This window comes from Scyliorhinus canicula, chromosome 11 (assembly GCF_902713615.1).
Source record: "Scyliorhinus canicula chromosome 11, sScyCan1.1, whole genome shotgun sequence".
Lineage (NCBI taxonomy): Eukaryota > Metazoa > Chordata > Chondrichthyes > Carcharhiniformes > Scyliorhinidae > Scyliorhinus > Scyliorhinus canicula.
Window position 1 is genome coordinate 100846322 of NC_052156.1, and position 27491 is coordinate 100873812.

Genomic DNA, 27491 nt, shown 5'->3' on the forward strand with positions numbered 1-27491 from the left:
ATCCAGACTACACTGCTTTTCCTACAAAATGTCTGTTCAAATTCTCTCTCCTTTTCCTTTGCTTCTGTCTTTGCTGTTATCCCTTTGCTAATCTTTAAATTTCTACCACAAGCTTTCTTTACATTTCCTTTTGAAAAACCCACTCTTTTTCCTTTTCTGCCCTCCCTCTTTCCTTATCTTTTATTTCCAATTTCTTCAGTTCTATTTCTTTCCCTTTATCTTTTTCTACATTTCTAATTGTTACATTTGTAATTGAATTCTAGCTAATTCTAATGATTTGGGCAGTGTCTCTGGTAAATTTAAATGCTGAGCTAGTGCCTGTATTATCTCTACCTTCCTCACACCTTCTGATAAGGTTAACTTCAGCTTTTCTGCCAAACCCAAAAGTTTTGTTTTAGTCACACTTTGTAACCTATGCGGATTAACCTCTGCCAAACCTCAGAAAATGTTTGCAACTGAAAGAGCCATCTACAGTCACTCCCTATTTAAACTTCAAAACTTGAAGACGCACACTAACTTTCAGTTCAATGATCCCAAGCTAAACATGGAATTATACTTAAAGATCCCAGCACAGAGCCCCCAATGTTATCATGATCCCAGGAAGACCCCGGCGGTGGATATGAGAGGCAATTCTCTTTGAACATCAACATTTACAAGTTTCTAACCTTTTAAAAAATATCCTGCTTTTTTATTCTTAAGACAAAATGTAACTTTCTTATATTATAGTCCATATGCCATCTTGTAACCAACTTCCGGAACTTGTCTATATCTCTTTGCAGCCTCTATGACTTCCTCATTGCTTTCCTTTCCAACTAGTTTGGTATCATTAGCAAGCTGAGATACATTACCCCAGTCTCTTCATTTAAGTCATTAATGTAGATTGTAAATAGCTGAAGCTTATGTAGCGGCCCTTCCTATTGATTCCCTTATTTCCCTGGTGAATGTCATTTTGATCCATGAATGTTTCATGGACATATACCTTTAAATCGAGCAAAGGAAGTGAGGATCTCAAAAATTGCAAATTGGTAACTGTGCTGTGGAGGTTTAGCTTCTGAACAGAGAAAACTCAACCTTTTTGGCACTTGAGAGTTTGGAAGGATTTGGTTCGATTGGCTGGCTGGTGGACAATGAATTGACCAAAGGCCATATTCAGCCCGGTAACAGGCGACGATTGGGTCTTACCCGAGTTGGATGATTTTCAGAGGACACAGGAAATGAGAGTCGGATCCTGGATGCTGAGAGGAGCAGTTGTGAGTGTCTGTCAGTCTCTCTCTCCCCAGAAATACTGCCTACTGCTAATTTCTGAACTTGCAGGGAAGTTCTCGAGACCTGAATGAATCTATAGTGAAAACTATTATAAGCTCAAATCAAAAACTTCAAACTGAAGGCCGAGATTGAAGAAAGGTGTACTGGAAGATGTCCACCTGTAACAAAGGCTCTTATCCATTTTGTGTTTTGGTTATTTTGCACGCCTGTATCCTCTCTGTTTGTCTGTCTTGTGTGTATGTCGAGGGTGGGGTGAGATAAAAAAGAGGGGCTGGAATTAGATAACAGTTGTATTTGCTGACTATTTCATTATAGTTATTGTTTTTAATAAAAATTAATTGCTTTTCAATTTACAAACCTGGTGACTGTAGTTATTGGGCTACCAAAGACCAGAGACTTTGGGTATTTTCCCAGAATTAATTGTTCATTTCAATTGTGACTCCGGATCAAATGGGGCTGGAATTGACTGCGCTCTAGCCCAAGATGTCATAACACCCAGCGCTGATCTTTGTAGAACTCTAATATTCGCCGTCTGCCAACTTGAAAAATCCCTACTTGTGCCCACTCTCTCTTTTCTATGCAATAACCAATCCTCGATCCATGCCAGTAGGTTTCTTCTAACTCCATGTGCCTTTATTTTGCCTAGTAATCCTTTGTGTGACAACTAATCGAATGCCTTCTTGAAATTCAGGACTTTTACATTTGCTAGTTCCCCTTTATTTAGCCTACCAGTTAAATCTTCAAAAAACTCTTAATAAATTTTTCAAACAGGGTTTCTCTTTAATAAAACCATACTGACTTGTTCTAATCATGCTATGCTTTTCCAAATGCACTGCTCATGATAGATTCCAGCATTTTCCTAACAACTGGTGTTAGGCTAACTGACCTGCAGTTCACTATTTTCTCTCTCCCTCCTTTTGTGAAAAGTGGTGTAACATTTGTCATCTTCCAATCTACTGGGAATATTTCTGAATCAAAGGAAGTCTGAAAAATCATAGCCAGCACATCCACTGTCTCTGCAGCTTCTATTTTTAGAACCCTACGGTGCGGGCCATCAGATTCCAGGGATTTATTGTATTTTAATCATTTATGTTTATCAAATTCTTTGGGCGCAATTCTCCGCACTTACGACGGTGCGGAGAATAGCGGGGGTCGTAAATTTTTACGGCCACGCTAGTCCGACGCCCTCCCGCTATTCTCCCCCCCCCCCCCCCCCCCCCCACGCCCGACTCCCGACACGAATCGCTGCCGCCGTTTTTTTACGGAGAGGAGCGATTCACAGCTGGCCGATGGGCCGAATTCCAAGCCCTTTACGGCCGTTTTTACGAATGGCAAACACACCTGGTCTGGCCGTTCGTAAAAACGGCCGTAAAGTCCCGATCTTGGAAACCATGGCACCGATTGGCACGGCAGTACCACGGCCGTGCCAAGGGTGCCATGGGCCCGCGATGGGTGGGCACCGATCGCGGGCAGCGGGTCCGATTCCCGCGCACTCTTTGTCCTTCCGCCGCCCCGCTGTATCACTTCGCGGGGCGGCTGAGGGGCATCCCGGCCCTCGCATGCGCGGGTTTCGCGCAAATGCGCGATGACGTCAGCCGTCGCAAACTCTGGCAAGCGGGCTTAACGAAATTCACCGGAGTTCACGGCCGCGGCATACTAGCCCCGACCGGGGACGAGAATCGGTTCCCGGTCGGGGATAGATAGATAGAGAAATACAGCACAGAACAGGCCCTTCGGCCCACGATGTTGCGCCGAACATTTGTCCTAGGTTAATCATAGAATTTTGGACAATTTTCCATGGCCAATCCACCCAACCTGCACATCTTTGGACTGTGGGAGGAAACCGGAGTACCCGGAGGAAACCCACGCAGTCACGGGGAGGATGTGCAGACTCCACACAGACAGTGACCCAAGTCGAAATCGAACTTGGGACCCTGGAGCTGTGAAGCAATTGTGCTATCCACAATGCTACCGTGCTGCCCTTAAGAAGTTAACCTACACTCCATTATTCTACCCTAATCCAAGTACCTATCCAATAGCCGCTTGAAGGTCCCTAACTTTTCTGACTCAACTACTACCACAGGCAGTGCATTCCATGCCCCCACTACTCTCTGGGTAAAGAACCTACCTCTGACATCCTCTATCTCGTCCACCATTTATCTTAAATTTATGTCCCCTTGTAATGGTGTGTTCCACCCGGGGAAAAAGTCTCTGACTGTCTACTCTATCTATTCCCCTGATCATCTTATAAACCTCTATCAAGTCGCCCCTCATCCTTCTCCGTTCTAATGAGAAAAGGCCTAGCACCCTCAACCTTTCCTCGTATGACCTACTCTCCATTCCAGGCAACATCCTGGTAAATCTCCTTTGCACCTTTTCCAAAGCTTCCACATCCTTCCTAAAATGAGGTGACCAGAACTGCACACAGTACTCCAAATGTGGCCTGACCAAGGTTTTGTACAGCTGCATCATCACCTCACGGCTCTTAAATTCAATCCCTCTGCTAATGAACGCTAGCACACCATAGGCCTTCTTCACAGCTCTATCCACTTGAGTGGCAACTTTCAAAGAACTATGAACATCGACCCCAAGATCTCTCTGCTCCTCCACATTGCCAAGAACCCTACCATTAACCCTGTATTCCGCATTCAGATTTGTCCTTCCAAAATGGACAACCTCACACTTGTCAGGGTTAAACTCCATCTGCCACTTCTCAGCCCAGCTCTGCATTCTATCTATGTCTCTTTGAAGCCGACAACAGCCCTCCTCACTATCCACAACTCCACCAATTTTCGTATCATCTGCAAATTTACTGACCCACCCTTCAACTCCCTCATCCAAGTCGTTAATGAAAATCACAAACAGCAGAGGACCCAGAACTGATCCCTGCGGTACGCCACTGATAACTGGGCTCCAGGCTGAATATTTGCCATCCACCACCACTCTCTGTCTTCTATCGGTTAGCCAGTTTGTTATCCAACTGGCCAAATTTCCCACTATCCCATGCCTCCTTACTTTCTGCATAAGCCTACCATGGGGAACCTTATCAAATGCCTTACTAAAATCCATGTACACTACATCCACTGCTTTACCTTCATCCACATGCTTGGTCACCTCCTCAAAGAATTCAATAAGACTTGTAAGGCAAGACCTACCCCTCACAAATCCGTGCTGACTATCCCTAATCAAGCAATGCCTTTCCAGATGCTCAGAAATCCTATCCCTCAGTACCCTTTCCATTACTTTGCCTACCACCGAAGTAAGACTAACTGGCCTGTAATTCCCAGGGTTATCCCTATTCCCTTTTTTGAACAGGGGCACGACATTCGCCACTCTCCAATCCTCTGGTACCACCCAAGGGGAGGGGGAGGCTGGCGTCAAACCCGCCCGGTTTTGACGCCAGCCTTACGATTTCTCCCTGTCTGGGAGAATCGCGCCCTTTATCTCTGCTGATATGTATTTCCCTAAATTCCTCACTCTTCTTAGCCTCTAGGTTATTGTTTGCTTTTAGTATGGAACCTATGCCTTCTACTGTGAATTCCGACAGAAAACATCTGTTCAGTGCATCCGCCATTTCCTCATTGCCCCTGATAAATTCTCCTGCATCTGCTTCTAAGGGACCAAGATTTACTCTTCCATTTTATATACTTACTCAAGCTCTCACATTTTTATATTTCTAGCTAGTTTATTCTCATTGTCTTTTTTCCCTTTTTATCAACTTTTTGTAGCCTTTTGCTGGTGTCTAAAACATTCTCAAACCTCAGACTTACTACTTTTTTTCCAACATTATAAGCCTCTTCTTTTAATATAATACTATCCTTAACTGCTTGAGTGGTCTGAATTCTTGTTTTTCATTAGAATTTATTTTCGTTGAACAGTTTGAATTGTTTCTTTAAATGTTTTACATTGTTCATTTACCGCCATTCCTTTTAGTCCATTTACCCAAATCGACTGGGTATAGACACCCAAATAGGGACACGACCACAGTGGTTAGCACTGTTGCTTCACAGTGCCAGGGTCCTAGGTTCTATTCCCGGCTTGGTCACTAACTGTCCGGAGTCTGCATGTTCTCTGTATATTTGAGTGGGTTTCCTCCGGGTGCTCCAGTTTCCACCCACAAGTCTCAAAAGATGAGTTGTTAGGTAATTTGCTCATTTGAATTCTCCCTCCGTGTACCCGAACAGGCACCGGAGTGTGGGGACTGGGGGATTTTCACAGTAATTCCATTGCAGTAATTACATTGTTAATGTAAGTCTACATATGAGAATAAAGATTATTATTTATTATACAAATAACTTAGATAGTTCTCCCCTCATACCCATGTAATTGTCTTTGCTTAAGTTTTAGATTTTTGCTTGCGATTAGAATATGTCACTTTCAAACTTAATGTGAAATTGAATAGTACTATTATGTCACTACTATGTCACTTTTTCCCAGTTCATCTTTTACTAGGCCATTACTAATTAACCCTGCTTCATCACACAATACTAAATCTAGTCAGTTACATTACTGCTCTAGGAAACTGTCATGAAAATATTCTACAAACTCATCTTCTGGACTACTCTTGCCAATTTCATTATCCCAGTCTATATGGATATTAAATGCCCCAAAATTATTACATTTCCTTTGTTACAGGCTCCAATAATTTCTTATTTAATGCTCTGCCCAATGGTATATATACCATTCCAATTAATGTTTTATGACTTGTGGGTGTTGATTTTCTACTTCTGTTTTCAGCATGCAGGAATGTCTGAGCTGGTGGAAATCGAGGGGAAGATGCAAACATACTTTTATGCTGGTTGGATTTCTCTGCTCAATTGACGTTGCTATCCATTAGTGGTGAAATAGAGTTCCCGCTATGCAATAACGGGAAGCCCATTATAGAACATAGAACATAGAACAGTACAGCACAGAACAGGCCCTTCGGCCCTCGATGTTGTTCCGAGCAATGATCACCCTACTCAAATCCACGTATCCACCCTATACCCGTAACCCAACAACTCCCCCCCCCCTTAACCTTACTATTAGGACACTACGGGCAATTTAGCATGGCCAATCCACCTAACCCGCACATCTTTGGACTGTGGGAGGAAACCGGAGCACCCGGAGGAAACCCACGCACACACGGGGAGGACGTGCAGACTCCACACAGACAGTGACCCAGCCGGGAATCGAACCTGGGACCCTGGAGCTGTGAAGCATTGATGCTAACCACCATGCTACCATGCTGCCCTAAATACATTTAAATATAATTAGTGGGTTCCCTGCTGTAACATCCCCTACGTAGAAAAATCCCCATACCCATTGGCGGCATGACGTCACATCAATATGGTTTAAAACATTTTAAAAGCAGGGAACTGGTGAACACAATCCATGTGGGCACACAGGTGAACATAGAACATAGAACAGTACAGCACAGAACAGGCCCTTTAGCCCTCGATGTTGTGCCGAGCTTTGTCCAAACCAAGATCAAGCTAAACCACTCCCTGTCATTCTGGTTGCTCCATGTGCCTATCCAATAACCACTTGAAAGTTCCTACGGTGTCCGACTCCACGATCACAGCATACAGTCCATTCCACACCCTAACCACTCTCTGAGTAAAGAACCCACCTCGGACACCCCTCCTATATCTCCCACCCTGAACCTTATAGTTATGCCCCCTTGTAACAGCTACATCCACCCGAAGAAATAGTCTCTGAACATCCACTCTATCTATCCCCTTCATCATCTATTAAGTTGCCTCCCATCCTCCTCCGCTCCAAAGAGAAAAGCCCTAGCTCCCACAACCTTTCCTCATAAGACCTACCCTCCAAACCAGGCAGCATCCTGGTAAATCTCCTTTGCATCCTTTCCAATGCTTCCACATCCTTCCTATAGTGAGGTGACTAGAACTGCACACAATATTCCAAATGTGCTCTCACCAGGGTCATGTACAGTTGCAGCATAACCCCACGGCTCTTAAACTCAAGCACCCTGTTAATAAACGCTAACACACTACAAGCCTTCTTCACGGCTCTATCCACTTCAGTGGCAACCTTCATAGATCTGTGGACATGAACTCCAAGATCTTTCTGTTCCTCCACATTCCTCAGAACCCTGCCGTTGACCCTGTAATCCGCATTCAAATTTGTCCTACCAAAATGAATCACCTCGCACTTATCAGGGTTAAACTCCATCTGCCATTTTTTGGCCCAGCTCTGCATCCGATCAATGTCTCTTTGCAGCCTAAAACAGCCATCCACCTCATCCACTACTCCACCAATCTTGGTGTCATCAGCAAATTTACTGACCCACCCTTTAGTCCCCTCCTCCAAGTCATTGATAAGAATCACAAATAGCAGAGGGCCCAGCACTGATCCCTGTGGTACACCACCCTCTGTCTTCTATGTGATAGCCAGTTACTTATCCAATTGGCCAAACTTCCCTCAATCCCACACCTCCTTACTTTCTTCATGAGCCGACCATGGAACTTTATCAAACGCCTTACTAAAATCCATGTATACGACATCAACTGCTCTACCTTCATCTACATACTTAGTTACCTCCTCAAAGAATTCAATTAAATTTGTGAGGCAAGACTTACCCTGCATCTTTCCAAAATGGTCATAAATCCTATCCTTCAGGACCTTTTCCATTAACTTACTGACCCCCCCCCCCCCCCCCCCCCCCTCCCCCAGGAGGAGAGGGTCATGCCAGGTAGTAGCCTGGCACTGTCCCCTGGCACTACCTTTGGCACATATCGGGAATCTCCTCCTGACACTGCTGGGAGGGGAGTTCCACGGTGGGGGGAGCTCCATGTCCGTGAAGTGGGGAATTCCATGGTGTGGGTTTCCTTTTATCTATTTTTATCCGCCTGATATTGGCGTGTCCTTACTGTCAAGAGCCGTGGTAGTTGTCAGGGCAGGCACAGTTTGGGACCCACTTCCTTGATGTTTTTTTAAAGTGTTTACAAATATGGCGGGAAAAGCCAGCAGTGCAGCTGGTGGACTACACTACACTTTTCCTGTCTGAGTTGACACTTGTACAGAAAGTGAGAAACTTCTGTCCTTGTTTATTTTAATTTCCACCCATACTGATTCTGTTTCATGAACTTCAGAGGCCAGATCCATTCTCACTTAAGGAATATTCTACCTCATTTGCCATTCTGTCTGTCTTTCTGAAATATTTTGTACCCTGAATATTTACTTCCCAACCTCACCTTGTAACCATGGGCAGAATTTAACTAAATGGGAACAAAGTCACATACCGAGCGCGTTTCCAAGTCCTCGCAGCTGTAAAATGGCACCCCGGTTAGATAGGGGGCTTCAGCAGGGAACACGTGGCCGAGGCTGCACATAGCCCATTTTGAGCACTGAGGAGTTGTGTAGTGTGAGATCAGGGCACCATTTTTAAATGGCGTCCCAATCTCGAGCTCCCAAAGCGATCCCCAACAGCCCCCAGCACCAACACACTATGGGACAGTCACCGGCCCCTCCGCACTCCCCAACACCTGCACAGGGCACATCAGCCCGATCGCCATGGCACAGAAAATGTCAACTTTGCACCTTGGCAGTGCCAACCTAGTACCCTGGCAATGCCCTGTCAGCTGGCAGTGCCACATGGGCACCTTGGCAGTGACAGGCTAGCACCCAGGTAGCACTGCCAGAGTGCCCAGGTGGCACCAGTGCCAGGGTACCACCCTGCCAAAAGGGCATGCACCTGGTGGCCTCCGATCCCCTGGGCGAACCCCACAATTGCTGTTCCATCTGGTCCCCGTTTCTGAAGACCAGTGTGAACGACACTCGCCCGAGGTCTCCAAGGCGAAGTGGATAGATCACAACACCTCGGGGACCTGGGGAAACTGCACATTAAAATGATACTAGCTGTCCCGCTTTAAGATGCAGATTTGCTAAGAAGTGATCCTGCTCGAGGAGTGGTTCGGCGGCGGCGGCAGCAGGAGCGGTTCGGCGGCGGCGGCAGCAGGAGCGGTTCGGCGGCGGCGGCAGCAGGAGTGGTTCGGCGGCGGCGGCAGCAGGAGTGGTTCGGCGGCGGCGGCAGCAGGAGCGGTTCGGCGGCGGCGGCAGGTCCACCTCCCCCCCCCCCCCCCCAACGCAGGCCAGGAGCGGTGCGGCAGCGACCACCACGAGGCAAGGTCAAAGAGACTGGACAAAAGCCTCTCTTTCTCTTTCTATCCTGGGTGAGTGAAGGGAAAGGAAGAAGCAAAAAAGGACTTTTATAAAAAAAAACAAAAGAAAACTGTTAAAGAGAGAGGGGGGAGGGGTATATATACTATTTTCTCTCTTTTTACACTCTCTCCCATCCAAAGTAAGCCCGCCTGAGAGGAGTTGCATAAAAGAGGGAGGGGGGGGGGAAATAATTAATTAATAAATAAATAAAATAAAGTGGTAAAGGAAAGAAGGGAAGAGGAGGGGGGGGGGAAATAAAATAAAAAAGGAACAAAAAATAAATAAAATAAAAATAGGGTGCGGAAAAGGGGGGAAAAGAAAAACAAGGGGAGAAGAAAAGATGAAAGGGAAGGGGGAGAAAAAAACGCCAGAAGGGAGCCAAGGCAGAGGGAGAAGGGACACCAGAGGCAGACGGGACAAGGGGCAAGCCAGCTCAGGCGAGCGGATTAGCACACGAAGCAGCGGAACGGATGTATCGCCGCATCAAAAAGAGCCGGACAGACAGGTGCCCTCTCCCCTGGGGCTAGAGGGGGGCTGGAATTGGAAGGAAGCCTTTACCGAGGTGCTGAGGGAGCAGCTGCAGGCAATCAAGGCAGAGGGGAAAACAGACGCAGAGACCACAGTACAGGCAGCAGTGGCCAGGGCTATGTCAGGGGTGCAGCAGGCTCTGACCAGATTGGAGGAGAAATTGGATGCCCAAGGGGAGAAACTGGAAACCCAGGAGGCGACCATTAAGGAGCTGGAGAAAGCAGCGACTGTGGTGATATGATTTGCATAGCTGTCTGCCGTTTCAACATTGGCTGACATGCCTCGAAGGATACCTGGAATCTGCAACCAGCCCCCCCCCCCCACCATGGCACAGAAGCTGCACATCCTCCACTCCAGCGTGGGTATCGACGCCTACGCGATAATCAAGGAGGAAAAGGATGACGATGCAGCAATACTAAAGCTGAATGGACAATTCATTAAACCAGTCAACAGGGTATTCGCCCGACATCTGCTGGCCACCAGACGGTGAGTCACTAAACCAATATTACCAGGCCCTCGCTATCCTGGGGAGGAATTGCTCCTGCCTCGCAGTTTTAGCTACGGAGCACATGGAACTACTGATCAGAGACGCTTACATGGTTGGGATGCAGTCCCCCGCTATCTGCCAGCGGATGCTGGAGAGAATCGACCTCAGCTTAACTGAGGCACGGACTCACTCCACCTCCCTGGAGGTCGCCGATCAAAACGCCTGCGCCTATGTCCCCAGCCGGGCCTCCTGGCACGCTTCCCCACCTCCATCCGCCGCTCCCGACCTCCCTCAGGCCTGTGCCGCGGGACGCCCCGACAAGTCCACGGGGCCCCGCAGCTACTTTTGCGGGTTCGCGAAACACCCTTGCCCGCGCTGCCCAGCCCGCTCCGCCCTCTGCAAGAGCTGCGGGAAGAAGGGCCACTTCTCCACTGTCTGCCAGGCCAAAACGGTCGCTGCGGTTCCTCTAGACGCCACACAACACTCCCCCCCCCCCCCCCCCGCCCCCGGGCCCCTGCGCCCGGCCTGTGCGCCTCTCTCTCTCCTCCGGGACCTCTCGGTCCCCTCCTGGTCGCCGCGCCTCTCTCTCCCCCCTGGGCCCCGGCGCCCGACCTGCACGTCTCTCTCGCTTCTCCGGTCCCATCCTAACCGCCGCGCAACACTCCCCCCCCCCCCCCCCCCCCCCCGGGCGCCCGACCTGCGCGCCTCTCTCGCTCCTCCGGGCCCTCCCGGTCCCCTCCTAGAAGCCGCGCAACCCTCCCCCCCCCCCGCCCCCGAGCCCCCATGCCTGGCCTGCTCGCCTCTCTCTCTCCTCCGGGGCCCCTCCAGCGCACTGCGCTCCTCCCAGCTCGCCGCCCCCGGGGCCCCGCTCCTGGCCTGCGTGCCTCGCTGCCCCCGCTTGCAGCTGCTCCAATCGGGCCGCCGGCACCGCTAGCCCCGCCCCCAGCAACCACGAGGGCCCCTCGGGGCGCCGACCCCACGTGCGGGTCCTGGGCACCGCCATCTTGGGGCGCCGACCCCATGTGCGTATCCTGGGCGCCGCCATCTTGGGGCCGCGACTCCACGTGCGGGTCCTGGGCGCAGCCATCTTGGGATCCCAACTCCACGTGCAGATCCTGGCCACCGCCTTCCGGGACTGGCATGCAAGGTCCTTCCAGCATCTACTCGGACGACGACGACGAATACGGATTTTCTCCACGGCTCGCGGCCATTCAGCTCAACCAGTCACATCCACGCACGCTCGCCAACACAACGACACTCATCTACCTCAACGGCCACAAGACAGACTGCCTGCTGGACTCCGGGAGCACGGAAAGCTTCGTTCACCCTGCCACGGTAAGACGCTGCGCGCTCCCTGTCCATCCTGTAAAACACAAAATCGGGTTAGCCTCAGGTTCCCACTCCGTCCACATCACCGGGTGCTGCATCGCAGACCTCACGGTCCAAGGGAAGGTTTTTAAAAATTATAAATCCCTTGTCCTCCCTGACCTTTGCGCACCGGCACTCCTAGGACTGGACTTCCAATGCAACCTGCAGAGCTTGACCTTCCAATTCAGCGGCCCTATACCCCCCCTCACTGTCTGCAGCCTCGCGTCCCTCAAAGTGGACCCCCCCTCCTTATTTGCTAATCTCACCCCCGGTTGCAAACCTGTCGCGACCCGGAGCAGACGGTACAGCGCCCAGGACCGGACCTTCATCAGGTCCGAGGTCCAGAGGTTGCTGAAGGGGTCATCGAACCAGCAACAGTCCCGGGCGAGGCCCAAGTGCTGGTGGTCCGGAATGGGGAGAAAAACCGGATGGTCATCGACTACAGTCAGACCATCAACCGGTTTACGCAACTGGACGCGTATCCTCTCCCCCATATTTCCACCATGGTAAACGAGATTGCGAAATACAAAGTCTTCTCCACTGTGGACTTCAAGTCCGCCTATCACCAGCTCCCCATCCGCGCGAGTGACCGCAAGTACACCGCGTTCGAGGCTGATGGGCGCCTCTACCACTTCCTCGGGGTTCCACTCGGTGTCACAAATGGGGTCTCGGTCTTCCAACGGGAGATGACCGAATGGTCGACAAGTACGGATTACAGGCTACCTTCCCGTACGTAGATAATGTCACCATCTGCGGCCACGACCAGCAGGACCATGACGCCAACCTCCAGCAATTCCTTCAAACTGCAAAACTCCTTAACCTCACATACAATAAGGATAAGTGCGTGTTTAGCACCGACCGTCTAGCCATCCTCGGCTACGTAGTGCGTAACGGAGTGATAGACCCCGGCCCCGAACGCATGCGCCCCCTAATGGAACTCCCTCTCCCCAATCCCCTCAAATCCCTCAAACGCTGCCTGGGTTTCTTCGCATACTACGCCCAATGGGTTCCCAACTACGCTGACAAGGCCCGTCCCCTCATTCAAACCACGACCTTCCTGCCAGGCCTTTAGCCGCATCAAAGCGGACATCGCAAAGGCCACGATGCGCGCCATCGACGAGTCCCTCCCCTTCCAGGTCGAGAGCGACGCATCAAAGTTGCTCTGGCGGCCACCCTGAACCAAACGGGCAGACCCGTGGCCTTCTTCTCCAGAACTCGCCAGGCTTCCGAACTCCGCCACCCCTCTGTGGAAAAGGAAGCCCAGGCCATAGTCGAAGCGGTGCGACATTGGAGGCACTATCTGGCCGGCAGGAAGTTTACCCTCCTCACAGACCAACGGTCAGTAGCCTTCATGTTTGATAATGCACAAATGGGCAAGATCAAGAATGACAAGATCTTACGTAGGCGGATCGAGTTGTCCACGTACAACTATGAGATCTTGTATCGTCCTGGGAAGCTCAATGAGCCTCCTGATGCCCTGTCCTGCCCTGCGCCAGCGCGCAGATAGACCGCCTCTGCTCCGTCCACGCAGATCTCTGCCACCCAGAGGTGACCCGCCTCTACCATTTCATTAAGGCCCGCAACCTGCCTTTCTCCATCGCGGAAGTCAGGACAGTAACCCGTGACTGCCACATATGCGCAGAGTGCAAACCGCACTTCTACCGCCCCGAGCGCGCACACCTGATCAAAGCATCCCGCCCCTTCGAACGTCTCAGCATTGACTTCAAGGGGCCCCTTCTCTCTAACAACCGCAACATTTACTTCCTGGCGGTAATTGACGAATTCACCCGCTTCCCCTTCGCCATTCCCTGCCCCGACATGACCACATCGACCATCATTAAGGCCCTCCTCTCTGTTTTACTCCCTGTTCAGCTACCCCACATACATACACAGCGATCGGGGGTCCTCCTTTATGAGCGACGAGCTGCGTCAATTCCTGCTCAACAGGGGCATTGCCTCTAGCAGGACGACTAGCTATAACCCCCGGGGTAACATACAGGTCGAGCGGGAGAATGGTACCATCTGGAAGACCATACTACTGGCCCTCCGGTCCAGAGATCTCCCTATTTCCCGATGGCACGAGGTTATCCCCGATGCCCTACATTGTATCCGCTCACTCCTCTGTACCGCAACTAATCAGACACCTCATGAACGTCTTCTTGTTTTCCCCAGGAAGTCATCCTCCGGATCCCCTCTCCCGACGTGGCTGGCCGCCCCCGGACCCATCTTGCTCCGGAAGCATGTGCGGGTGCACAAGTCCGACCCGTTGGTGGAACAAGTCCAGTTACTCCACGTTAACCCGCAGTATGCGTATGTGGAGTACCCCGATGGTCGACAGGACACGGTCTCCCTCCGGGACCTGGCACCCGCCGGCGTGCGGCCTTCCCCCCCTCCACCACAGACCCCCCCCTGTTTTTCTCCCCAGCGCCCCACTCAGGTTCCCCGTTCCCCAGCCATGGCATCTCCACAGCCAGCTCGGGTGACGGAGACTATTCAAGGACCATCGCTCTAGGGGCTGGTTTAGCTCACTAGAACTTAGCCTACAATAAAATGGACGACTGCTGGGCGTTTGACTATTTATACCTCGGCAAGGAGGCGTGGTTAACTCAGCCTCTCGACCAATCGGTCGAGAGGCACATGACCGACCAGGGCCAATGGTAAGCCGGTGTTCTGCCCCAATGGAAGACAGCTATGCAAATCATATCACCACATTCACCCCTTGCCGAGAAAGAAGGGAGCGAGAGACCGGAGAGGGGAAATGCAGGAACGAAGGGACAAAAGAGGCCAGAAAAGGAACAGGGCCACAAAGTGCCACAACCAAGGGTTTGAAACAAGGAACCGCTGCAAGCACCCACCCAGTACGGTCTGTGGGCGAAGGGGGCCCCCAGAGTGCAGGGGACTACCCGCGTGGCGGACACACAGTGGACGGCCATGGCGGGTGCCCCCGGGACAAGGGGAAACCCCGGAGCGCAGAGACCCGACCGCATGGGGAGAGCAGTGATAGCAGCCATCCTGGATGGTCCCCTAACAAAGGGAAACCCCGGAGGGCAGGGGCGCGTCCACCAGATAAATATGGTTAATCCCACAGGAACGAGGGGGCAGAAGGATAATCACCTGGAACGTAAGGGGACTTAACGGCCCAGTGAAGAGATCCTAGAGTCCTCACCCACCTCAGAAATATGAGGGCCGACATAGTCTTCCTCCAAGAGACGCACCTGAGGGAGCAGGACCAACTGCGGGTAAGGAAGGGCTGGGTGGGACAAACCTACCATACCTGCTATGGGACAAGGGCCAGGGGGGTGGCGATCCTGATTGGCAAGAGGACAATGTTTAGGGTGACAAAGACGGTTACAGACCCAGGGGGGCGGTATGTCATGGTCAGCGGGGCCCTGGATGGGGCACCGGTAGTTCTAGTCAACGTGTACACGCCCAACTGGGACGACACAAGTTTCATCAAAAAGAACATGGCAGAAATCCCGGACATAGGGACGCATCGACTAATCATGGGGGGGACTTCAACTGTGTACAGGATCCAAAGAGGGACAGATCAAACCCCAAAACGGGGAAAACCTCAAGCATGGCAAGGGAACTCGGTCACTTCATGGAGCAGATGGGAGCAGTGAACCCCTGGAGGTTCGCCCACCCGGGAGAGAAAGAATTCTCCTTCTTCTCCCCAGTACACAACGTGTACACAAGAATTGACTTCTTTGTGGTGGGGAAAACAGAGCTTCCAGGGGTAGACAAAGTGGAATACTCTGCAATTGTGATATCAGACCACGCTCCACACTACATGGACGTGCAGCTGGAGACGGGAAGGGCTCAGCGCCCCACATGGAGGTTGGACGGTGCCTTACTAGCTGACAAGGCCTTCAGTGAAAGGGATAGGGCGGGCCATAGCAGAGTACACGGAGAACAACCAAAACGGGGAGCTCTCACCCTCCACGTTCTGGGAAGCGCTAAAGGCCGTACTAAGAGGGGAAATTATTGCCTTCAAAGCGCAAAGCGATAGGGAGGAAAGGGTGGCTAGGCAGATGCTGGTCGACTCCATACTGGAGGTAGACTGTAAATACTCCGAGGCCCCGACCGTAGAGCTCCTGGCGGAGAGGAAAGAACTACAAAGGAACTTTGACCTGCTCTCCACCAGGAAAGCAGTACACCAACTCCGCCAGGCGCGTGGGACCCTGTACGAACACGGAGACAATGCCAGCCGCCTGTTGGCACACCAGCTGAGAAAGCAGGCAGCCACCAGAGAAATTGCGCAAATCAGGGGTACCGGAGGCACGTTGGAAACAGAACCAGAGAGGATTACCAAAACCTTCAAGGCCTTCTACCAAGAGCTGTACCTCAGAGCCCCCAACAGGGAAGGCTGGGATGAACCGGTTCCTTGATGGACTGGACTTACCAGTCGTGGGAGAGGGCAGAAAACGGGACCTGGAAGCACCACTAGCACTGGGAGAGATCATGGAGAGCATTAGCTCCATGCAGACGGGGAAGGCGCCGGGACCGGACGGATTCCCGGCGGACTTCTACAAAAAATTTGCAACAGCGCTGGCCCCGCACCTGCGGGAGATGTTCACAGACTCGCTAGCTAGGGGCACACTGCCACCCACGTTAGCACAGGCCTCAATCACGCTGATACCTAAGAAAGACAAAGACCCAACGGAATGTGGGTCATACAGACCCATATCTCTGCTGAACGCAGACGCTAAAATACTGGCCAAAATCCTAGCCAAAAGGCTAGAAGACTGTGTACCTGAGGTGGTCACAGAGGACCAGACGGGCTTCGTCAAAGCTAGACAGCTTACCTCGAACATCAGGAGCCTGCTGAACGTGATAATGACCCCCTCCGGGGAGAGAATACAAGAGGTGATCGTCTCTCTGGACGCAGAAAAGGCCTTCGACAGAGTCGAATGGAAATACCTCATAGAGGTACTGGAGCGGTTCGGGCTTGGAACAGGGTTCACCGCTTGGGTAAAGCTCCTATACAACGCTCCCATGGCGTTCGTATGGGGGGGTAAAAATGCTAGGATCCCAAAGAATGTCCTACAAAAAACAAAATCCAGGGGGGGGCTAGCCCTCCCGAACCTACAATTCTACCACTGGGCGGCAACAGCCGAGCGAGTAAGGGGATGGATCCAGGAGCCAGAGGCCGAGTGGGTGCGCGCGGAAGAGGCCTCATGCATGGGGACCTCCCTCCGGGCCCTCGCCACGACAGCACTCCCATCCCCACCCAAAAAACACTCCAGCAGCCCAGTGGTGACAGCCACCCTCCAATCCTGGATCCAACTGCGGCAGCAATTTGGCCTGACCAAAATGTCGGACAAGGCTCCCATTTGCAACAACCATAGGTTCACACCAGCACTGACTGACACCACCTTCAAAAGGTGGAGGCAGGATGGAGGGAACACTGACAGTCAGGGACCTATACACGGACGGCAGGATCGCAACACTGGACGAACTGACAGAGAAATTTCGGCTAGCCAGGGGGAACGAGCTACGGTACCTGCAGCTCAAAAACTTCTTACGAAAGGAGACAAGGACGTACCCACAACCGCCACGACAGACACTACTGGAAGACCTACTGGACGCAAGTATCCTAGAGAAAGGGAACTGTAGCGACATGTATAACCGACTGGTAAAAAGGGACGACACCGTACTGGACGCAACAAGAAAGAAATGGGAGGATGACCTGGGGATTGAGATAGGGTGGGGACTCTGGGGCGAAGCACTGCATAGGGTCAACTCCATCTCCGTGCACAAGGCTCAGCCTGACGCAACTAAAAGTGGTACATAGAGCCCACTTAACAAGAAACCGTATGAGTAGGTTCTTCCCAGAGGTGGAGGACAGATGTGAACGGTGCCAAAGAGACCCGGCCAACTACGCCCACATGTTCTGGTCTTGCCCAGACTAGTGGAGTACTGGACAGCCTTCTTCGAGCCTATGTCCAAAGTGGTGGGGATGAGGGTGGAGCCATGCCCGAAAGTGGCGGTCTTCAGGGTTTCAGACCAGCCAGATCTATTCCTGGGGAGGAGGGCAGACGCCCTTGCCTTTGCCTCCCTGATCGCCCGCCGTGGAATCCTGTTTGGCTGGCGGTCAGCAGTACCGCCCAGAGCTGCAGACTGGCTGTCCGACCTCTCAGAATCTCTCCAAATGGAGAAAATCAAATTCACCATCCAAGGGTTAGACGACAGCTTCCACAGAACGTGTGAGCCATTCATACAATTGTTCCGGGACCTGTTTGTGGCCAACGAACAAGAGGAAGAATAGTCGGGTGGCCAAGAATCAGGGGAAAATGGACGGGAATCAGGGGAAGGTAGCCGGGGTGGGGGGGGAGGGGGGGGGGGGGGGGGGCTACGGGTTCATTTTGGGGGTCTGTTATCATGGTTTTACGTTTATTTCTTTTTCTTGTTAATTTCTTGTTTTTGTATTGGAGGGAAGGGGTTACTGTTTTTCTCTGTTGTGATAAAATTTGTTGTTGAAAACTTGAATAAAAATTATTCCAAGAAGAAAAAAAGGAAGGACAAAGCTGCAAGCGACAGTCTGATGGCAAACTAAGGCCCAAAACCAAATTGTAAATAAATGCCTATAAACATGTGCCTCGGCCATATTGGGGAATGTAAAATATGTATGCCGGCTAAAGGGGGCGGCCACAGTTGTTATTATGAAGATGCTTACCTGTAAATATACATGTTCATTTTCGCGTGTTTTTTTTTCTAATAATTTGTAATTTGTTGGATATAAAATATGAAAACTCAATAAAAAACATTTCCAAAAAAAAAGTGATCCTGCTCACAGTGGGCAGGGTTTACATTGTTACATCTCACGAGATCACTTTAGATCTCGTGTGGCATTGCGAGCCGGGTAGATTCCATGAGCGGGGTCTCCCAGCCATGCTGTGCTGCTTTTCGGGCACTGCATGGCCGTTCGATCGCGCCCAATGTCTCTGTAATGGCGATGAGATCTAAATAATTTACCTTTATTTGTGTCACGAGTTAATCTGTCTCATTGCAGATGCTTCATGTATTAGAATAAAGAAATGTTAATTTCATTTTTTTAAACTTCTACACTCTGATAATTCGCTAATGTACATTTTTTAAAAACTCACTGCCCCTTTCTAACCCACTGTGTTGTCTTTACCCACATCACTATACTATTATGATAGCTTGACCTTTCTCTAATCTCCATTCACCCAAATGCTCCCCCACCTGAATTAGTTCAAAGCCTTGTTCATAGCCCGAGTTATACTATTGGTCAGGAAACTGGTCCCAGCCTGGTTGCAGTGAAGTCCATCCCAACAGAATATCTAACTCTTCCCCGAGTACTGATGCAAAGTGCCCCATTAATCAAAACCCCTTCTTACCATATATGAGCTGCATGTTTAATAATACTTAATAATCTTTATTGTCACAAGTAGGCTTACATTAACACTGCAATGAAGTTACTGTGAAAAGCCCAGAGATGCCACATTAACACATATGGTCCCTCTCCCCCCAACTCTCCCAACACCCCCCCCCCCCCCACTCCCCCAATGTTCGATGTGATCCAATTCTCAAAAGTACATAATGAATAACGCCCATGAATTGCAGAACCCTTCCATCCTTCCCCTCAGTTCAAATTTGACTTTCTCAAGGTCAAGAATTCCGGCAGGTCCCCCCCGCTACGCCAGGGCAACGGATCTGCCTTTGGGCGATCAGCGAGGTGAAGGCTACAACATATGCCTCCGCACCCATTCCCAACCCCGGCTGGTCCAACACCCCAAATATGGCATCCCGAGGGCCCGAGTCCAGTTTCACATGAACCACTTTAGAGATTACCCTAAACATCTCCTACCAGTAATTCTCTAGTTTTGGATAGGACCAAAACATGTGAAAATGGTTGCAGAGCCCCCCGTGCAACGTTCACACACATCTTCTACCTCCTCAAAGAGCCAGCTTATCATTGCCCTTGTGAGGTGTGCTCTGTATAACCACCTTCAGCTGTATCAACCCCAACCTCAGAACACGAGTTGGAGGTGTTCACCCTCCGGAGCACCTCACACCAGAACCCCTCCTCCACACCCTCTCCCAACTCTTCCTCCCACTTTGCGTTGATCCCTTCCAGTAGTGCCTTCCCATCTTCCATAATAGCCCCGGAAACCGTCGACACTATCCCCTTCTCCAGTCCCCCTGTTGTCAGCACCTCCTCCAGCAATGTGGAAGCAGGCTCCACCAGGAAGCTCTGTATCTCCTTCTTAGTAAAGACGCAAACCTGCATGTATCTAAATATTCCCCCCTACTCCCACCCATACTTCGCTCCCAGCTCCTTCAATCCTGCAAACCAACCCCCAAGAAACAAATCTTTTAGTGTCCTAATTCCTTTCTCCTCCCATCTCAAAAATTTCCATCCCACTTCCCTGGCTCAAATCTATGGTTCCCCTGAATCCTAGTGTTAGATTCATGTTGGACAAAGGTGTTTGTACGTGTGGGAGTTTGTTAAATTCCAATTGTTCCTCTTCGTTCGACCAACTTGAATGACATCCTTCACCATGGTGCCAAGGTCAGTTTGCTAATGCAACTTGCACTCCTTCTCCTCATTCACACAGAAAATAAGCCCTTTGTGACTACTGGATAAAGTCAGGGGCTTAGGCTTCTATGTTAATGCATGATGTGCCTCCACACCAACCTGATTTGCAGTCACACCCTCCTAACACTGATCACCTCTAAAGTTCTAATTATCCATGTCTACAAAACATTCCATGTCCAAATGCGGCAAAATCTGGGCAATTAGGCTCAGACTGACAAATAGCAGGTAACATGCACACCACACAAGTGCCGGGTAGTGACCATCTTCAACAAGAGAGAATCTAACCATTGTCCCTTGGTGCTCTTTCACTCCCCCGGCACCTGCCCAAACTGATCTCACTTCCCCTGCGTTACACCAGCCTCAGAAGGTCCACTCAGCTCCATTGCCCTCCAAATGCAATAACACACCAAAAACCAACACAGAAAAAATTGTGTTTACATGATTTCCATATTTAATCTTACCTGTTGAAATGGTAAAACCATAATTTTCATGAGGACCAATGGTTTCTTGATTGTAATTTTCGTAGTTTGGTGTCTCTTCAATGGATAAAGAAAAGTAAAAGGAACAGTTGAGGGCATCAGAGACTTACTATAATTTTCCGTGAGTTATGCCACAAATATTGACTTACAAGCTCTCTTTAATCCCAGTGATTGGGATGCTCATTCACAGCTGTTGGAGCTATTTTCCAATATGGAAGTGCATACTTCAGCCCATTTTCACTTGCTACTCATTTTCTTTTTGTTTCTGTGCTGCTTCTTCTTTTCCAGATATAAAAGTTTATCTTTTCTTCAACATTGTCCTCAAGGACAACTTGCCTTTGCGTAGTGCTTTTAAAATGAAAAACTCCTATAAACTGATTCATAATTCAAAATAAAATACAAACGGGCGCAATCGGGCAAATAACAGAACTGCCAAGGTAACGTTGGAGAATCAGATTTTAAGAAGGCTTTCAAAAGGTGCAGAAAGATGCATGAAGGCAGGAAGAAGCGTTTCGAAAGAGAATTTCTGTATGCGGGGACAAGACAGTTGAAATGTTTGTCATTGGTGCAAAAGTGGAGAGGGGATATACACAATCAGCAAGAGTTGGTTGAGCAGGGACATTGACTTGGAGAAGGCTGCAGAAGTTCATTACACTGAAGAAACGCAGGCATTTATAAACAAGGAAAATTATACTGGTGGCATCCCAGACAATACCAATCTATGTTGGATCAAGATGCTTATATCAACAGTTCGAAGCACCAAAGGAAAAACAGAGCACTTTCCCACAAGTAGTAACTGAATATTTCCAGTAATTCTGGAACGTAGGAACAGGAGAAGGCCATTCAACCCCTCAACACTGTTCCACCATTCAATTAAATCTTGACTAATTTGCATCTTCATTCCATTCAGCAATGACAACAACATACATTTATATCGCATCATTAATGCATTAAAATGACTTCCGGTGGCGGCGATGAATGAATGAGCCGCACATTCGGTGACTCTCACTCCAGCGGGATTTGAGGACCTGGTTCCCCTAGTTTTACGGAACTGTGGCGCGCTGGAAGGGCGGCCACGGAGGTGCTGAGGAGCGGGCAGAGCTGTATGGAACCGCGGGAGAGCAGAAAGCAGCGAAAACGGGAGAGGAGGGACAAAGGCAAGATGCAGGGGAAGCTCACCCGGAAGCAAAGATGGCGGACCTACGGACCTCGGACCCGGCGATCCAGCTAACGCTGGAAAACATGCTGCAGGTGATGAAAAGTAGTTTTGAGTCGTTTAAGTGGGATAACTTCAGAAGGCAGTGGATCAGTTGAACCAGAGACTAGATGCCCAGGATAAAAAAGTTAAGGAGCTGGGAGAGGCGGTGGAGGAGCAGGCGGACGCACAGACGATTGCTCCGCTAGAAGTCGATGGGTTGAAGGAGAGACAGAGAAGACTGCTGGACAGAGTAGAGGAGCTGGAAAATAGAGCCCGCAAACAAAATCTGAGGATCATCGGCCTCCCTGGAGGGGGCTGAGGGGGCTGATGCCACAGTGTTTGTGGCTGACCTGTTGATGCAGCTGATGGGGGCTGAAGCCTTCCTGTGAGTGCCGGAGCTGGAGGGGGCACACAGAGTACAGGCGAGCTAGATGCGTCCGGGGAGTCCCCCCCATCCGATGGTGATCAGGTTCCACAGGTTTGTGGAGCAGCACATGGAATAACAGTGTTCTTCGCATTTATCAGGACCTAAGCCAGGAGGTGGCCAGGCGGCGAACAGCCTTTATACAAGTTAAGGAGGTGTTATTCAAAAAGTACGTGAAGTTTGGTTGCTCTTCCCGGCTCGACTTTGGGTCACACATCAGGGCCAACACCACTACTTCTCCGAGCCCAAAGAAGTGATGGACTTCGCGAGGGATCAGGGGCTGGTCTCGATGCCTTCTGTGCCAGGACTGTTGGTCGACTGTTTACTGTTTTAAAGGTGGCATGTGGTGCTTTTGCTTGTGGGGGGTTTGGGGGGGAGGGGATCTCCCCCCCCCCCCCCCCCCCCATTGTAAAATAAGGGTGGCCGGGCAGCAATGGGGATTAAGGATGTTGGTTGGGGGTTTTCATTTCATTTATGTTTATGGTTTTTATGTTTGTTTTGGATGGTTGATGTACGGGTACTGTGTTATTTTATTAATGCTCAGAAAGGGACGTGGGTCATCACTTTTCTGTGTACACGGCGGGAACTGTATTGTACCTGGAGCAGCCTCACGGTGCTGTTTGATGTTTCCATCTTGTTTGATTTTTCTCATCTTAGTGAGACTGCTCCAGTGGGTCGGAGTGGGGGATGGTGTGCTGATGAGTGGGGAGTTGAGGTCGGGGAAACAATGAGAGTGAGACTAGTGGGCGCCGGAGGGATGAGTCACCGGGCTAGCAGATTGGCTAGTCAAGGGAGTCAGGTGGGGGGGGGGGAGAATACAGCCAGTAGATGGCAGGGGTTGGGTTATCGGGGGATGTTGCTTGGGGGGGAAGGGGGGGAGGGGGAGTTATTCTGCTGACGTAGGGGGGTGGGTCTGAAGTAGATAATGGAGAGGAGGTCGGGGGTGGAGGCGGCCAAGAGGCAAGCCAAGAATGGCGCGGTGCATGGGATGGGGGCGAGCCCAAGAAAGGTTATGGCTGACCAGCATGGGGGGGGGGGGGGGGGGGGGGGGGGGTGCGGTGCGGTGTGCCCCCCAACCAGGCTGATCACCTGGAATGTCAGCGGACTAAATGGGCCAGTTAAAAGGGCACGTGTGTTCGCGCATTTGCAGGCTCTAAAGGCGGACGTAATTATGTTGCAGGAGACAAATCTGAAAGTGTCTGACCAGACTAGGCTAAGGAAGGGCTGGATCAGCCAGGTCTTCCACTCGGATTTAGATTCTAAGTCCAGCGGGGTAGCAATTATGATCAATAAGCGGGTTCAATTTGAGGCGGAGGGCGTCATCGTAGACGGCGGGGACAGATTCTTTATGGTAAGGGGCAAGCTGGAGGGGAGGAGAGTGGTGCTGGTGAACATATATGCTTCAAACTGTGGCGACGTTGACTTTATCAAAAGAGTGCTGGGGAAGATCCCGGACCTAGACTCACGCAAATTGATAATGGGGGGCGGGGGACTTTAATACGGTCCTTGATCCGGGGCTGGACCGGTCATATACTTGTATGAAAATACTTGTATGAAAAAAAAAATAGGGGCCTCACGGTAGCATGGTGGTTAGCATCAATGCTTCACAGCTCCAGGGTCCCAGGTTCGATTCCCGGCTGGGTCACTGACTGTGTGGAGTCTGCACGTCCTCCCCGTGTGTGCGTGGGTTTCCTCCGGGTGCTCCGGTTTCCTCCCACAGTCCAAAGATGTGCGGGTTAGGTGGATTGGCCATGCTAAATTGCCTGTAGTGTTAGGTTAATGGGGGGGATTGTTGGGTTACGGGTATACGGGTTACGTGGGTTTAAGTAGGGTGATCATTGCTCGGCACAACATCGAGGGCCGAAGGGCCTGTTCTGTGCTGTACTGTTCTATGTTCTACTTCTATGTTCTATGTTCTACGTCCCAGAATGGGTCGACTCCCAGCAATGGCAAGGGAGCTGAAAGGGTTCATGGAGCAAATGGGGGCAGTGGACCCAGTGAAGCCGACGGGAAGGGGCTACTCGTTCTACTCGCATGTTCATAAAGTATATTCTAGGATTGATTTTTTTATCTTGAGCAGGGACTGTGTCAGGGAGCTAAAGAATACGGGATACTCGGCAATCACTATCTCGGACCATGCCCCGCATTGGGTGGACCTGCAGGTCGGGAGGACGAATTACCAACGGCCGCAATGGAGGTTAGGTGTAGGATTGTTGTCGGAGATGGGGATATGTGAGAGACTGCGGAAGTGTATGCAAAATTACTTGCAGGTGAACGATACAGGGGAGGTTTCAGCAGCGACCCTGTGGGAGGCGCTGAAGGCAGTAGTGAGGGGGTGCTGATCTCAATTCGGGCTCACAGGGTCAGAGCGGCAGAGCATAAATGGACAGATTGGTTAGGGAGAGTTACCGGATAGACGAGGAGCATGCGGGATCCCGGGGGACCTACTCAGGGAGAGACGGAGATTGCAGGCGGAAATATCCACGAGTAGGGCCGTGGAACGACTTAGGAAGGCAAGGGGACTGGGTGTACGAGCATGGGGAGAAGACCAGCAGATTGTTAGCGCTGCAAGTCAAGAAGAGGGAAGCGGCCAGGGAAATAAGTAGGGTGGTTGATGGGGAGGGGAGCAGAGTGGAGGACCCGGCAGGACTGAATAAGGTATTTCGGGACTTCTATAGTGAGCTGTACACTTCAGAACCCCCGGAAGACCCGGAGGAGATGAAAAGGTTCCTGGATGGACTAACCTTCCCAAAAGTAGGTGGGGGACTTGTGGACGGGCTGGGGGCTCCGATTAGAGCGGAGGAGGTATTGGGGGGCCTAAAGGCCATGCAGTCGGGGAAAGCCCCGGGGCCGGATGGATATCCAGTAGAGTTTTACAAGAAGTTCTCGGAGATAGTGGGACTGGTCCTGACTTGGGTTTTAATGAGGCAAGGGACAGAGGGACCCTGCCGCCGCCGATGTCCCAAGCCACCATCTCACTGATATTGAAGCGGGACAAGGATCTGGAATCCTGCGGGTCATACAGGCCAAACTCTCTGATCAATGTGGATGCCAAGCTCCTGGCCAACGTCCTGGCGATTAGAATTGAGGACTGCGTACCGGAGGTGATTGGGGGCGATCAGACAGGGTTTGTGAAAGGCAGGCAGCTGACAGCTAACTTGAGAAGGCCTTTGACCAGGTGGAGTGGGACTATCTATGGGAGGTGCTTGGACGGTTTGGGTTCGGGGAGGGACTGGTGGAATGGATCAAATTATTATATCAGGCCCCGAGGACCAGCGTCAGGACTAACAGAGAAGTGTCGGAGTACTTTAGGCTGTACCGAGGGACCAGACAGGGCTGCCCGCTCTCCCCGCTGCTGTTTGCGCTGGCCATAGAGCCGCTGGCGATTGCGCTGAGAGCCGCAGAGGGATGGAAGGGGATGGTGAGGGGCAGGGTAGAACATAGGGTCTCTCTTTACGCAGACGACCTGCTCCTGTACGTGTCGGACCCAGTGGCCGGGATGGGAAGTATACTGGGAATGTTGAGGAAGTTCGGCCAGTTTTCAGGATACAAATTAAATACGGCCAAGAGTGGGGCTATTTGTGGGAGTGCTTGGACGGTTTGGGTTCGGGGAGGGACTGATAATTGGGTCAGACTATTGTACCCGGCCCCAAAAACTAGCGTTAGGACAAACAGGATAATGTCAGATTATTTCAGACTACATCGTGGGACCAGACAGGGATGCCCACTCTCCCCGCTGCTGTTCACGCTGGCCATAGAGCTGTTGGCGATTGCGCTGAGAGCTGCAAAGGGGTGGAAGGGAATGACTGGGGGGGGGGGGGGGGGGGGGGGGGGGGGGGGTTACACAGGGTCTCTGTCTATGCGGACGACGTGCTCCTGTCTGTGTCGGACCCACTGGGCGGGATGGAAAATATACTGGAAACATTGAGGAAGTTTGGCCGGTTCTCAGGCTACAAATTAAATATGGCCACGAGTGACATGTTTGTGGTGCAGGCAAGGGGTCAGGAGAATAGACTGAAGGAGCTGCCATTTAGGCTGGTTGGGGAAAGTCTCCGGTACTTGGGGATACAGGTGGCACGAGACTGGGGCTGGTTGCAAAAGTTAAATTTGACTAGAGTGGTGGAACAAATGAAGAGGGAGCTTTGGAGATGGGATGCACTCCCGCTGTCACTGGTGGGGAGGGTGCAGACTGTAAAGATGACAATCCTCCCTAGATTCCTGTTCATCTTCCAGTGCCTCCCATTCTTTATCCCACGGTCCTTCTTCAAAAAGACTGGCAACATCATCATGAGCGTTGTCTGGGCGGGAAAATCCCCGCGGGTGAGGAAGGCGATGCTTGAAAGGAGCCGCAGTGAGGGGGGACTGGCATTGCCGAGTCTGATCAACTACTACTGGGCGGCTAACATAGCCATGATAAGGAAGTGGATGGTGGGTACAGGGTCTATCTGGGAGCGAGTGGAGGCAGCTTCCTGCAGGGGCACCAGTTTGGCAGCCCTGGTCACGGCTCCCCTACCGCTTTCGCCATCCAGGTACTCCACCAGCCCAGTAGTGGGGGCGGCCCTGCGGATATGGGGCCAGTGGAGGAGTCATGTTGGTGAGGTGGGTGCGTCTGTCTGGGCTCCAATATGTGATAACCATCAATTCGCCCCTGGGAACATGGATGGAGGTTTCGAACATGGCGGTGGGCGGGGGTGAGGAGGGTGGGCGATATGTTCCTGGAGGGGAGCTTGGAGGAGAAATTTGGGCAGGTAAGGGGAAATGACTTTTGGTACTTACAGGTGCGGGACTTTATACGCAGACAGGTCCATCCTTCCCACGTCTCCCGCCAATAGGGATCCAGGACAGAATAGTCTCTAGAGGAGAAGGAGGAGAGGGTAGAGTCTCGGATATCTACAAGGTGCTCATGAAGGGGGAAGAGTCCCAGACGGAGGAACTGAAACTCAAATGGGAGGAGGAGCTTGGCGGGGAGATGGAGGACGGACTGTGGGCGGAAGCCCTGAGTAGGGTAAACT

At 51.1% G+C, this 27491-nt stretch overlaps 1 protein-coding gene across 2 annotated transcripts in view; it reads right to left on the minus strand.

Moving 5' to 3' along the window:
* Positions 1 to 27491, minus strand: part of cfap54 (cilia and flagella associated protein 54) — a 763542-nt gene that overhangs the window by 521216 nt on the left and 214835 nt on the right. For both annotated transcript variants that reach the window (XM_038810895.1, XM_038810894.1), the window contains one exon: positions 20840 to 20914. In XM_038810895.1, the coding sequence (XP_038666823.1) occupies positions 20840 to 20914 (75 nt within the window). The remainder of the gene's footprint in view (positions 1 to 20839; positions 20915 to 27491) is intronic.